The 12165-nt window shown below is 34.2% G+C and overlaps 2 protein-coding genes across 3 annotated transcripts; one reads left to right on the forward strand and one right to left on the reverse strand.

Annotated features, from left to right (window-relative positions):
* The first annotated feature begins 949 nt into the window (after nucleotides 1–949).
* LOC133326135 (short/branched chain specific acyl-CoA dehydrogenase, mitochondrial) lies at nucleotides 950–5758 on the forward strand. 2 transcript variants are annotated; one of them, XM_061534813.1, is made up of 5 exons: nucleotides 950–1080; nucleotides 1125–1179; nucleotides 1345–1456; nucleotides 4481–4788; nucleotides 4858–5758. In XM_061534813.1, the coding sequence occupies exons 2-5, from the start codon at nucleotides 1147–1149 to the stop codon at nucleotides 5650–5652; spliced, it is 1248 nt and encodes a 415-aa protein (XP_061390797.1). In that variant the 5' UTR covers nucleotides 950–1080; nucleotides 1125–1146; the 3' UTR covers nucleotides 5653–5758. The 2 variants fall into 2 exon arrangements, with proteins under 2 accessions (XP_061390797.1, XP_061390796.1); XM_061534812.1 differs by having other exon boundaries at nucleotides 1070–1179.
* A 167-nt stretch (nucleotides 5759–5925) lies between these two features.
* On the reverse strand, nucleotides 5926–6545 carry LOC133326102 (ninjurin-B). The gene is made up of 2 exons (XM_061534776.1): nucleotides 6117–6545; nucleotides 5926–6054 (listed from the first exon to the last, which is right to left on the reverse strand). Exons 1-2 carry the CDS (start codon nucleotides 6543–6545, stop codon nucleotides 5932–5934), a joined length of 552 nt encoding a protein of 183 aa, XP_061390760.1. The 3' UTR covers nucleotides 5926–5931.
* Between the last annotated feature and the right edge of the window lie 5620 nt (nucleotides 6546–12165).

Consider the following 12165-nt stretch of genomic DNA (forward strand, 5'->3'; position numbering starts at 1 on the left):
GTTAAATTAATAATATTGTTAAATTAAATATATATATATATATATATATATATAAGGGTGAATTAAATTAAAATAATATAATTGGTTATTTAAATATATATCAAATAAATATTTTATATATGAATATATAAAAAAAACTTTCCTCGAGAAATATTTTATCTGATCAACATAAGACCAAATAGGAAGAAAATCCATATGACGGAATATTAAATCAATTTTATTACCTGCAGAACTAAAACTGTTTTAAATTTGACTCTAATTTTGTTTCGAATGCTAATTGTTCAGATAAAAACTATTTTATACAACTCAAACAATCACAGAGTACAAAATATGCCGACATTCCATCTTGGATCAATTTCAAAGTCGAAGGCAGCCATAAAGTGGATACCCAACTTTTGATTTTTTATTTGAAGTAGTGATTTTCAAAGTTTATGTGTATCATAGGAAGTGTAGCATTTTTTTTAGTTATTTAATTTAAAATTCAAAATCCCAGTTTATATTTTATGTTGTACTTTCGATCCATTATTTGCCTGTTATAATTTATTTATTTCTTATAACAATATACGTACATACATATGTGAAGAAGAACATTTTGTAGGGTACTTCATAGTCGTCTTTGGTATTGGTTATAAATTGTCTCCATTGTTGTGTGTGCGTGCGTGTATACATTTCGCCTCTCTCCTCTACATATGAACATTATCACCTATCCCCCCGTCAAAAGCTCCCATGTTCTAACGACGACAGCGAACGATTACTATTCATATCAAGCAAATATGAAGGCAAATATTAGCAACAAATTGAAACGACAACTAAAAAATGGTAAATTGTTGTTAGGATGTTGGAGAAGGGGGCGGGAATGGTCTTCTTGCGCTTTCTTGTTAGTTTAACATCAAACAAAACTCACCACAGTGAGAATCAAGAGCTTCGTACGACCACTGGAGGATCTAGTTAGATCAGTTTGTGTCAGCAGTCAGACGTTGGAGGTCGTAGTGTTTGCCACGGTTCGCCTTCCAGTTCCGTCACATCGAGACTTGTACTAGGCCATCAATTGATCGCTTATTTGACAGCGCGTGTGTGTGCGTGTTTAATAAATTGAATTAATTCTTTAATATTCTTAAGTGAAGCAGCACCAGCAACAACAACAAAATGAATGTTTTGAGAAAATTGCCCACACGTTTGGTAAGTAATTTTCCATACAACATAATATTAAAAAAAAACTAAAATAAAAATATACACACATAACTTGTTCTGTGTGAAAACAACAACAACCGCTACAAATAAAAACATACAAACCGTATTTATGTAATTTCCCAATAAATATCTTATGTTTATATTTTTCAACAGATCGCCAATGCCTTGCGTCAACAACAAAGTGCCGCTATGTCCTCCGGCACTGCCACTACTCCCACCCCATTGACTTTCCTTACTGAGGATGAGAAGATGATGAAGGAAACCGGTAAGTTCACAATAAATCACAATGTGTCTACGTGGAAAATAAGATTGTGGTGTGATACCATATAGGTTAATTCTATAAGGTGGGTCGATGTTTGCAAAAAAGAAAAAAATGGTCCAGCGAGTTTTTTTTGCGCAGATATGTTACGTAACTATCGTAAGGTTCCACTTTTATTTTTGTTTATCTCAAAAACTACATTTTGACATGGTGGAACCAAAAAAATTAATTGCGTCGCAATTAAAAAATAATAAGGAAAAATAATAAGAAAGGAAAGCTCGATTTGGAGAAATACGAATAACAGAATTAATTTGTATACAATATATACGATCGTTGCATTGGCATTGCACATCAATTGAACAAATAGTCAGTTAGGGTTTTTTGGCTCTCAAAAGAATGTTCTATAAAAAATCACTTGGAAGGCAATACGTTGGCAACGATACACTTTGTGATTCGTTAGGTTTCAACAAATAAATTTATTGAACAAAACCATACCAAATGGAGGAATATAATTTATGCACACTCGGTCTACAATACCAACCCACTTTCAAACACACACAACCGGCCACAATGAATGTCAATTAACAGTAACAAAGTAAGTTATCAATAACATTACATAACAATGAACTCTTAAGCCCTATAAGTGATCGCCAACCCATATTCAGATGATCACAGGGATGGGAAATTTCAAAGTGATTTTTAGAAATTAATTCAAAAAGTAAGAGTAGTAAGAATGTAATAATTCTTACTATATTAATTGTTTCATATCGTATAATATTAAACTTTTTATGATGTCCATAAGTTATCTCTGATCGTTAGGTCAAATAAAATTATTGTTAGTTATTGGCAGTTGATTATTATAGTCCAATGGTTTCATTTTTTTATTTTTCTCGAATAACACATTTCTCTTACTCAATAGTCTATTTGGTATCAAAATCTCTCGATTTGAAATGAAAAATGGTCTAGTATGTAAAATCACGAACAAAATTTTTAAACCCATGCTTATATCTTTCAATATACATACAGTCGAAATCCTTTGTAACGACATATCAGTTAAAATGGCGGTAACCAAAAGTTCTATATCTTTTGCCAGTCCTTTGACAGTCAACTGTATATATATATATATATATATGTATATATATATATATATATATATAAAATATATATACATTTTCGCTAACACATGGTTTAATCTCTGATAGAGATCGTGGATTCCTTTTTTCAAATCCATTTCCGAATTTTATTGCATATTTGATTCATATAACTGATGTATAAGGTTGCTTATCATCTGAAATATTCCTCAGCGATTCGGAATTTATCATTATCTTGGTTTATTTCCCATAAGTCCGAAAATCTTTCTATTTCTTTCTATTTAAGTCCACTCTTCTGTACTGTCATCAAAACTTTATTATTTATTAATTTTATATTTAATATAACATTTTTATCTTAACAAAAAAATATAGTTTATATTAATAAAAAATTATTTATTGTCTTCATGGGATTTTATCCCATAATCTAACGAAGTGTTGTATACGTGGTTAGTTAACACCCTCAATTAATTTTTGGCAAAATTTTTGTTACATTTCAATGTGCAAATTAGAAAATAAATTAACACATTTCATCAATAAACATTCGTTTAGAGAGAAAATACGTTATTTGCATTTAACTAGAATAAATAACTTTTGTTATTAGATTTATTTAATTTGATTTTTTTTCTATAAATAAAATCATTTAAAAACACACACACGTGCCCCGATACATACATTCTTTCTCACATACATCAACCCAAGAGAAACTGGCTGCAGAGTAGGAAAGATGGGAGACATACTCGTGGTAGATAGAGAGCGAGTGAGAGGAAGGTAACACAGTACTGTGCTTAGTTCTTTGTTCGGCAAGGCATACCGTAGCTGAGTTGGTAGGCACGTCGCAGACTATGTCATGGAAAATGTTATGTAGGCAAGGTTGTGGGTTCGAAACTCGCTGGGGAAATGTGTCGAACTTTATATGATGTGGGATCTGTCGTCTGTGGTGTTCGGTGGGGGAGAGCTGAGTTTTTAAAAGGCCGGCAACATAATTTCAATAATTTCATTCACAAGCCTAGTCAGCGGTTTAAATGGGTGTTCCTCTCCTAGCGGATTGGAACCAGTCCAGTGTTTAAACGGCGTTACACTTGTGATAGAGCAAATCAGGGAATCAGCTTTGCGCCTGTGACCGTTCACTGTTCTAGTGGACTCACGTGGATTGCGATGTTGGAATCCGTAACTTTCCTAGAGAGTTGAATTGATGGCTTTAAATAGACAGCCCGATTCTTAGTTGGAAAGTTGACAATTTTATATACATATATATATATTATATTATGTGTTCCATTATTTATTCAAAATACATACATAGTTAGTTAGATATAGTTAAAAATGGAAAGATATGGAAATATTTTTTTTTGTGTGATTGCAAACACATCAGTTGTTATCTTATCTACAAACTAAATTAAGTTTTCCATAAAAAAATTATCAACATTTGTTTCATAATACATATATATTTGTTTATGGATTGCCGTAACAAAACCGAGGTGGAAAATTTAATATATTGAATGTAATTAAAACGTTATCACCTAATCAATACCACCGAAAGACATTATAACTTTTTTTTGAAATATCTTGATTAACCGTACTTAACTAACAATGTACCTAGGAGAGAATGCAGATATATCTCGAAATGATACGAAAAATGTCGTTAAACTGACTATTATTGTATATGGGACATAATTTTATACTTTTCTTTCGCTTACATCGATATATATATATATAGCAACAAAAGGAGATGTAGAAAAAATATAATTGGAAAAAAGAAAACGAATGGATTTTTATTTGTATTCCTTACCAAATTATGTAAGTCTAATTTAACAACCATCACCCACCTTATGGAAGAATAGTATTTCCACAATTAATTAAAAACGAACGTGTGTTCACATTCTGATTTATTTTTTTCTTTCATTCTTCATCATTATTATTTTTTGTTTCTTTTCAAAAACAGTTGCCAAAATTGCTCAGGAACAAATTGCTCCCCATGTCAAGAAAATGGACGAACAACACAAATTCGAACCCTCTGTTGTCCAGGCTATGTTCGACAACGGTTTCATGGGTATTGAAATCGACACTGAATTGGGTGGCAGTGGATGCAATTTCTTGACCACCATTTTGACTGTTGAAGAATTGTCCAAAGTTGATCCAGCTGTTGCTGCTTTGGTTGATATTCACAATACCTTGGTCAACTCCTTGATCATTAAGGTAGCCAATGAGGAACAAAAGAAGAAATATTTGCCCAAATTGGCTCAAGAATATGTAAGTACATCCTTGAGTAAGGAAACCAGAACGTATGGGAAATAAATATATTTTTGTTTTTGTTTGCAGCCCGGAAGTTTTGCTTTGACTGAACCCGGCTCTGGTTCTGATGCCTTCTCCTTGAAGACCACAGCTAAAAAGGATGGCAACCATTACATTCTAAACGGTTCCAAGATGTGGATCTCCAACTCTGATTTGTCTGGTGTGTTTGTTGTATTTGCCAATGCCAAGCCCGAAGATGGTTACCGTGGCATTACCACATTCTTTGTTGAACGTGACACCCCCGGTTTCACCATCAACAAGCCCGAAGACAAATTGGGCATCCGTGCCTCTGGTACTTGCATGTTGACATTCGAAAATGTTCGCATTCCCGAAGAAAACCTTTTGGGTACATTCGGCCATGGTTACAAATACGCCGCTGGTTTCTTGAACGAAGGCCGTATTGGTATTGCCGCCCAAATGATTGGCTTGGCCCAAGGTATCTTTGACCACACCATCCCCTACTTGTTGGAACGTAAACAATTCGGTTCGGACATCTACAGCTTCCAATCTATGCAACATCAAATCGCCACCGTTGCCACCGAAATTGAAGCTGCTCGCTTGTTGACCTACAATGCTGCCCGTATGGTTGAACACGGTGCACCCTTCGCCAAGGAAGCCGCTATGGCCAAATACTATGCCTCCGAAGTTGCTCAACGTGCTGCCGTTAAGTGTATCGACTGGATGGGTGGTGTTGGCTTCACCCGTGACTTCCCCCACGAAAAGTACTACCGTGACGTTAAGATCGGTGCTATCTATGAAGGTACCACCAACATGCAGCTCAGCACAATTGCCAAGCTCATCAAGAAGGAATACTCCTCTTAGGCGGTAAAAACATGCTGTGCATGTTCATGCTAGTGATTCATTTTGAAACACCATCCTTCCATCGTTAAAAATACTACATCGTAACAGATACCAACAGTGCATTTAATGGGTACCACTGAATGACCGTCCATTGTAAATGGCAGGTCGTCATGTGCTATCTGTACATTGTTTTGTAATTAGGGATTGTAACAGTGATTTATTTTTTTATTAACAGTAAACAAATTTACACAAATAAAAATAAAAAATAAAAATAATATAATTAAAAAAAAATTGTTTCAATTATTTCACATCGTTCTTTGTGGTGGTAAAAGCAGCCAGAAGTATATTCACAACGGTGATGACAAACACACCGCCCAAAATAAATTCATTGTAACGTTTATTACGGCATCTCCGAAAACGACGCTGTAAGACAGACATTTGCGGTCAATAGATAGATTTGGAATGCAACAAATTCTTCTACTTACCTTAAAGATCAAAGCTATTCCAACTGTTATTTGCATTATTAACGATAACGATACCAGAGCCATGCTAATGTAGTAAGTGGAAGCATCGTGATTGTAGGTAATTAGAAAGCGCAACTGATTGGCATTAGCTGCCAAGAGAGAAATATCCATAAGACCTTCAGCTATATTTTTATTACCAGCATAGCTGTTGGCACCATTCGGTTCTTCTATTGTTATTTTATAAGGATTTCCAGACGTTTTGGATGCGCTTTTCTTAGCACTATCACCACCAAGCACTGTATTCTTATTGTCATTGCCACTACAACATTTGTCGCTCATTTCACTGATGTCATCATCATCATCATCTATGGACTGATCAGCAGACGATGTTGAGGAGGAGACCGATAAAGTGGGTACCTCTCTTTTTTTAACGTTTAACAATTTTGCCATAACTAGTTCAGAGTAATTTTTCTATGGAACAAACACTTTATACGCATGTAAACAATTTGAAATTCAATCCAGCCATACACCAAACAGAGTGTCTAGCTTGGTGTCTATATTTCTTCTTTGTTTGTATGTCATTCATTCTTTTCGTTTTGCGGTTTTTGTGGACTTTAATGATAATAGCAGCGACCACGGGAGTGGAAACCATTCCATTTTCTCCCAAAATGTTTTTTTTTTGTTTTAAATAAAAAATTGTTTTAGCGAGAGCTTCTAATGGGAAATTACTTGAATTGAAATGAGTACAAAAATATAATCTTAGAATATAATAATTATTTTTTGGAGTTTTTCTAAGTTAAATTAAATATATATCATCAATTCGCCAAACTTTCATCTTGCCTATCTATACTGCTGACAATTTAACAAGGCTTCTACTAAAAAGATGAAGTATACTTTTAGGCGGCATTTTGTAAATCATGAAAACAATATGCGTAATCACCGACAACAACCCTCATTTCGATAATGTTAATACATTCGATATATTATGTATCGCTTATTTTCTGTAAAACCGACATAAATTAAAAAATATTAATTGATTTTGGAGAAAATGCCTTTGAGTCTTTAATCCACTCACACCTAACAGGTGTGCGAACAAGCCTGCATCATTAACTCAAAAGTCACGATTTTGATATATGCGAAATGAATATCAAGAAATTCATATTGGCCGAATCTTTTTGGTCAAATGAAAAAAAAACTGGTAACACTTGTATGACAACTGGGACTGCGTTAAAAGTAGCTGTCGATGCTTAGACTTAATGCAAAGTCGTGCCGTTTTTATGATGTGATAACGTTGTGTGTGTTTGTTAGCCAATATTAAAAGCCGGCTTTTTGAATCAAGTCTCTGAGAAACACACACAGACACTCTCTCTCTCCCTCTCTTGTATGCGATAACTAACTCTCTTTGCATTTAACATTGGACCGTAGCCGCTCGGTGGTTCGGCATGTCAGCTATGGTTAGATTCTAACCTTTAGAATGAGCGATTGTGCGCATCTACCACTGAGTCTTGAGTCATGATTGCTGCTATAGCAACCCTCTTTGTGGGCGACTAATAAGCATGCTATTGTCCGGACAAAAGTGGAATTGTGTTTCAGTATAAAAACGTCGTCTCTGTTTCAACGACGTTGGTTTTTTTACTAACTTGTGTTGTGTTTCTTGTGTGTTAAAAATACTAAATACAAGGAAAAAAACATAATATATACATTCTCTATATCCTGAAATCCGTGGAGGTGTTAAAATAAACATATTATTTTCGATATTTGAGTATGTTCTTTTCGGTATTTTCAGTTTGTGTTTGCTAATTTGGTTTTGTTCCGAACAGAGGAAAAACTCCTCCAAACATACACCCAAATACAAGGAGTTTCGACGTCATCGTTGTATTTGATTGCTTTTGTGGTAAAAGAATTGGCTGCCATCGTCGTGTACCATCACCGCGCACCGTCAAAAGAAAACCAAGAAGAATGAAAAACAAAATACGAAATACAGCAATAATGCTGAATAAAAACGAAGGACAAGGCAAATTACACAAACGTTTTAACAAATAATGTGTGCCACCTTTGTCGCGTGTGATTTAAAATTGAAACACACTCATACATATGTATAATAATTTAAATATAACATGAGTGTGTATTGAAAAGGGTACCGGTAATCAGGTGTCTTAAATATAATACCGTTTCCTAAAACAAAAATTCGGGGATACTCGTTGTTCTACGACATACACACACATAGTTTATCATTAAGCTTGATTCTTGTATGCGTATGCATTGTTCACTGGCCATTTGGAAATTTTGGCAGTAGAACCCATCCGTGGTTGGTGCCAATGTGTATGTGCACACATACATACATACATACTACGTGCATGATTCTTGTCCATTTTGTTTGCAAGTGGAATTGTCTGTTGCCAGGACTCACGTGTTTATCAATGGTACCAACCATGTTTTATATAAGCCAGCAGGCCGCAAGTAGAACAGCAATTTTCTAAAAAGTTTATTGAATATTCTTGAGTGTATGTACACGTATGTAGCCTGTGCTAATTTTACAGAAATTTTTCGGCCCAAATATTACCGAAACTTAAATGAAGAATGTTTGGTCGGGTCGTCTTACTCCACTGCAGTGACAAATGGCCTTATATACGCATCCACAGGCATCCTACCAATAAACATTACATTTCTGAGTGTGTCCGTGCGTGCGTACCTACGAATGTGAGGAAAAGCTAAAAATTTTTTTTTTGACAAAAATTATCCTTGAACTAATAAAACGTCTCGTACACACAAACACACACACTCTTGCATACCTTATATATTATTGACTTTTTGTTTGTTTTTCCTCTCAGCTCGTTGGACGTCCAATCAGACCGTAAAAAACAAACATTGAAACTCGCTTTTAGTAAATAAGGAAAAATATTATAAAAACGAAATATTAAAATATAAAATACCTATAGAATTAAATATAAAGGAGGAATATCGAAATATAAGAAAGGCCAAGTCTTTGTCGTGCAATCTGGGCCACAAAAATAAATTGATACACCCTTAACACACACACCCAACATACATCCGTTGTAAATGTTTATGGAAAGTTTCGTTTAAAAAAGTGTAACGACGGATATAGGAACCAAACAACGGATATAAGAACCTAGGCCACAGTTAACAACAATAGCGGTAAGTTCCTGTTTTCGATCATAGTTCTTTGCTTCCCAGTTTTTTTTTTTTTTGAAAAAATAGAGCATATTCCACAATTGGGGGTTGACCTTTGGTATGCCATGGCACAGTCATATCTGTGTGAGGTTTGTTTTATTTATTTCTGTTTTATTTCTTTTGTGCCATTTGCTTACTTTTACTTAGACTTATTAACAATGTAGTAGAATACAGTACATACACAAATGGCCGAATAGTATTGATTTCTGTGTTTGCAAAGTCAATGCCGATAGAAAAGACAAAAACACACACACACAGACACACTAACACATGTCGCATATACACTTGCATATGTACATAGATACATACAAGGAACAAAACGGAGGGTGGGTGTTTCGATGGCAAACACAACAAGACATCGACTGCAGCAGCCCTTTTGTTTGTACAAATGTGTGATGTTGTTTTTGTATGAAAAAAAGAAATACCAGCCCGTGGCACATAGCCTATACAAACTTACACAATTGTATGCAATAACGAATGTATTTTTGAACTATTTTTTTTTTTTATATAAATGTTTGTCTCCTAACCTATCCAACAGCCACCCTCCAATGCGTGTTTCAGACAAATAGTGTGCTACTTATCTCCCTTAAAATGTATCTAAAATGTTCGAATTAAAGAAAACGAAAAAAAAAAAACAAGTTAAAAAAAAAACAGAGTACACGAAATAGGCCCTTATTAGGATTTAAGGTTAACAAGAATGTAGGATTAAAAAAAGAAATAAAACAAAAAGAAACATAAACACACACACAATAAACCAACCTTCGAAGCAAAAATGGATGCAGCTTTTTTTGGTGAATGGGGTGGACTGACTACCCTATATATATATTAATCATAAGATGACCATGACCATTACAACTGCTATTGGTGGCGCCCAACTATTTACTAAAAAAATTAAAATCAAACAAAAATTGTCAAATCGTTCCCTAGCCCATAATCAAAGAGTCAATTTCTCCGTCATGTCTAATAAACAACTCTATGTGAGAGAGACCGCTTTTTGACATATATTCTAAATCCTGGATCTAGCAATAAATAGCCGCCGATGCGACAATGATCGACGATCTCGCTTGGCATACATTACTTGATTCTTGAGGTCACACAGTCAATCTACACAAATGAAATCCTTATCTTTCATTTCAGAAGAACTTTAGATTGATTTTGTTTTGTTGTTTTGCATTTCGTTTTTAATATTTTTGTTTTGCTGTTTGTTTTCTTGTGGTGGGTGACAAATTCGCTCGTCTCACTAAATGATAGCTAAGTTGACTGTTGTTCTTAGTTCAAGATCTAGAGAGAACGGCAGACAGACAGAAAACCCGAACAACGATTAGCGTTGCAAATAAGAAAAGCAAATTTTGTATTTTGGACTCCAGTCTTTTACTGCGATAGCTGGAGAACTCATTCGCTTGGTACCTTCCTTGTCCGAGGGCTGCGGATGTACTTCGATATAAAAACAACAACAAATTCTATAAACAAAGAACCAGAATCTTGAAAGCGTTCATGCACAACATTTGTTATCATCATACATTGCGTGCAAGTGGTTCCAGACAGTCGATAACAAGTTTAATAAAATGTCTTGCTGTTGTTGTGGTATTTAAAATACATAAGGGTTCAATGAATTACCAATTTACCAAAGTGCTCATTAAAGTGTAGATATTAAAATACTCTTTTTTAAGTGACCCCAGTGACCATATGTTGTTGTTTCCACACACCTTAAAAAAACTTTAGCTGGGAATTAAAGAATATGGATTTTGAGGTGATTACTGTATTTTTTATAACCGGCATATGTTGATGTTCCCACAAAGCAAGAACTTAATTTTAAACTACCTGCCTTGTGGTTGACTTCAACCTTCCTTAGCAGCATTGAAAAAATATATATATTAAAAAAATAATATGGGAACCTATTTAAAACTAAATATTAACGATGTATATTATTGTCTACACGAGTCAAAAGAAAAATATTTTATTATTTACTTGTACAATGCATTTACGTCGAGTGCAATGAGTAGTGAATTATTCAAGCTATCACCTTGGTAAAGCGAATTTGGAGATATTTATCAAATGGACCAAGGTTAATTGTCAATTCGCCACAGAGATCCATACTGCGAATTTTGACTTAAATCATTTATCAGAATACAAGGAACAATCAGTCAACGATTGTTTTCTTAATAAAATACAGCAGACGCCCATACCTACCTATTAATGTTCAGTGGTTGCTTACGTTTGGACCAAAATTCTCATTTTAAAACCAAAAACCTTCGTATACCCTGTAGAGATGGAGAGAACACTGCATTCAAAATATTTTTTAACAGAGAATGTTAAGAGGGCGAAATATTTACTCAACGTTATTATAATACTCAAAAATGGCCATATAAGAGAAGAGATCACACACTTTATGTTTGGCACAGTGAATCAAATATAAATATTTTTAATAGGTGTTAGTATTCAATGTTTGAGTCGTTGGAAATAGTAGTTTTGGATCTTGTCACAGATCTCCATAATTTCCATTAGTACTTTTCTATAATCAAGGGCCCACAGAAATAGATCGGTGCCGAAATTCGAAATATTTTCTGTCTTACCCTTAGTTTAAAAAAAAATGAGAAAATTTCTAGCCGGACGACGAAAAACACTGTGCACAAATGTACAGAAATATTTTCGAAAAATAGGCTCAGACTTTAGTCGAAAAATGCGTGCCAATAAGAGAGGGTGTGAAGTTGTTGTTTCATAGATAAAAATAAATGTAATTATTGCGATAAATTCTTTTGTTTATATTTATTTAAATAATAAATATTATTGGTTCTGTACATTTTTATTTCAAGTAAGAATATATAAAATGACTGGTTAATTTTAGAACGGGAAAATGAAATTAGGAACACAATTTAGT

Source organism: Musca vetustissima, unplaced genomic scaffold (genome assembly GCF_032173495.1).
Source record: "Musca vetustissima isolate MV318-11 ecotype Yass unplaced genomic scaffold, APGP_CSIRO_Mvet_v1 utg16036, whole genome shotgun sequence".
NCBI classification, from domain to species: Eukaryota; Metazoa; Arthropoda; class Insecta; order Diptera; family Muscidae; genus Musca; species Musca vetustissima.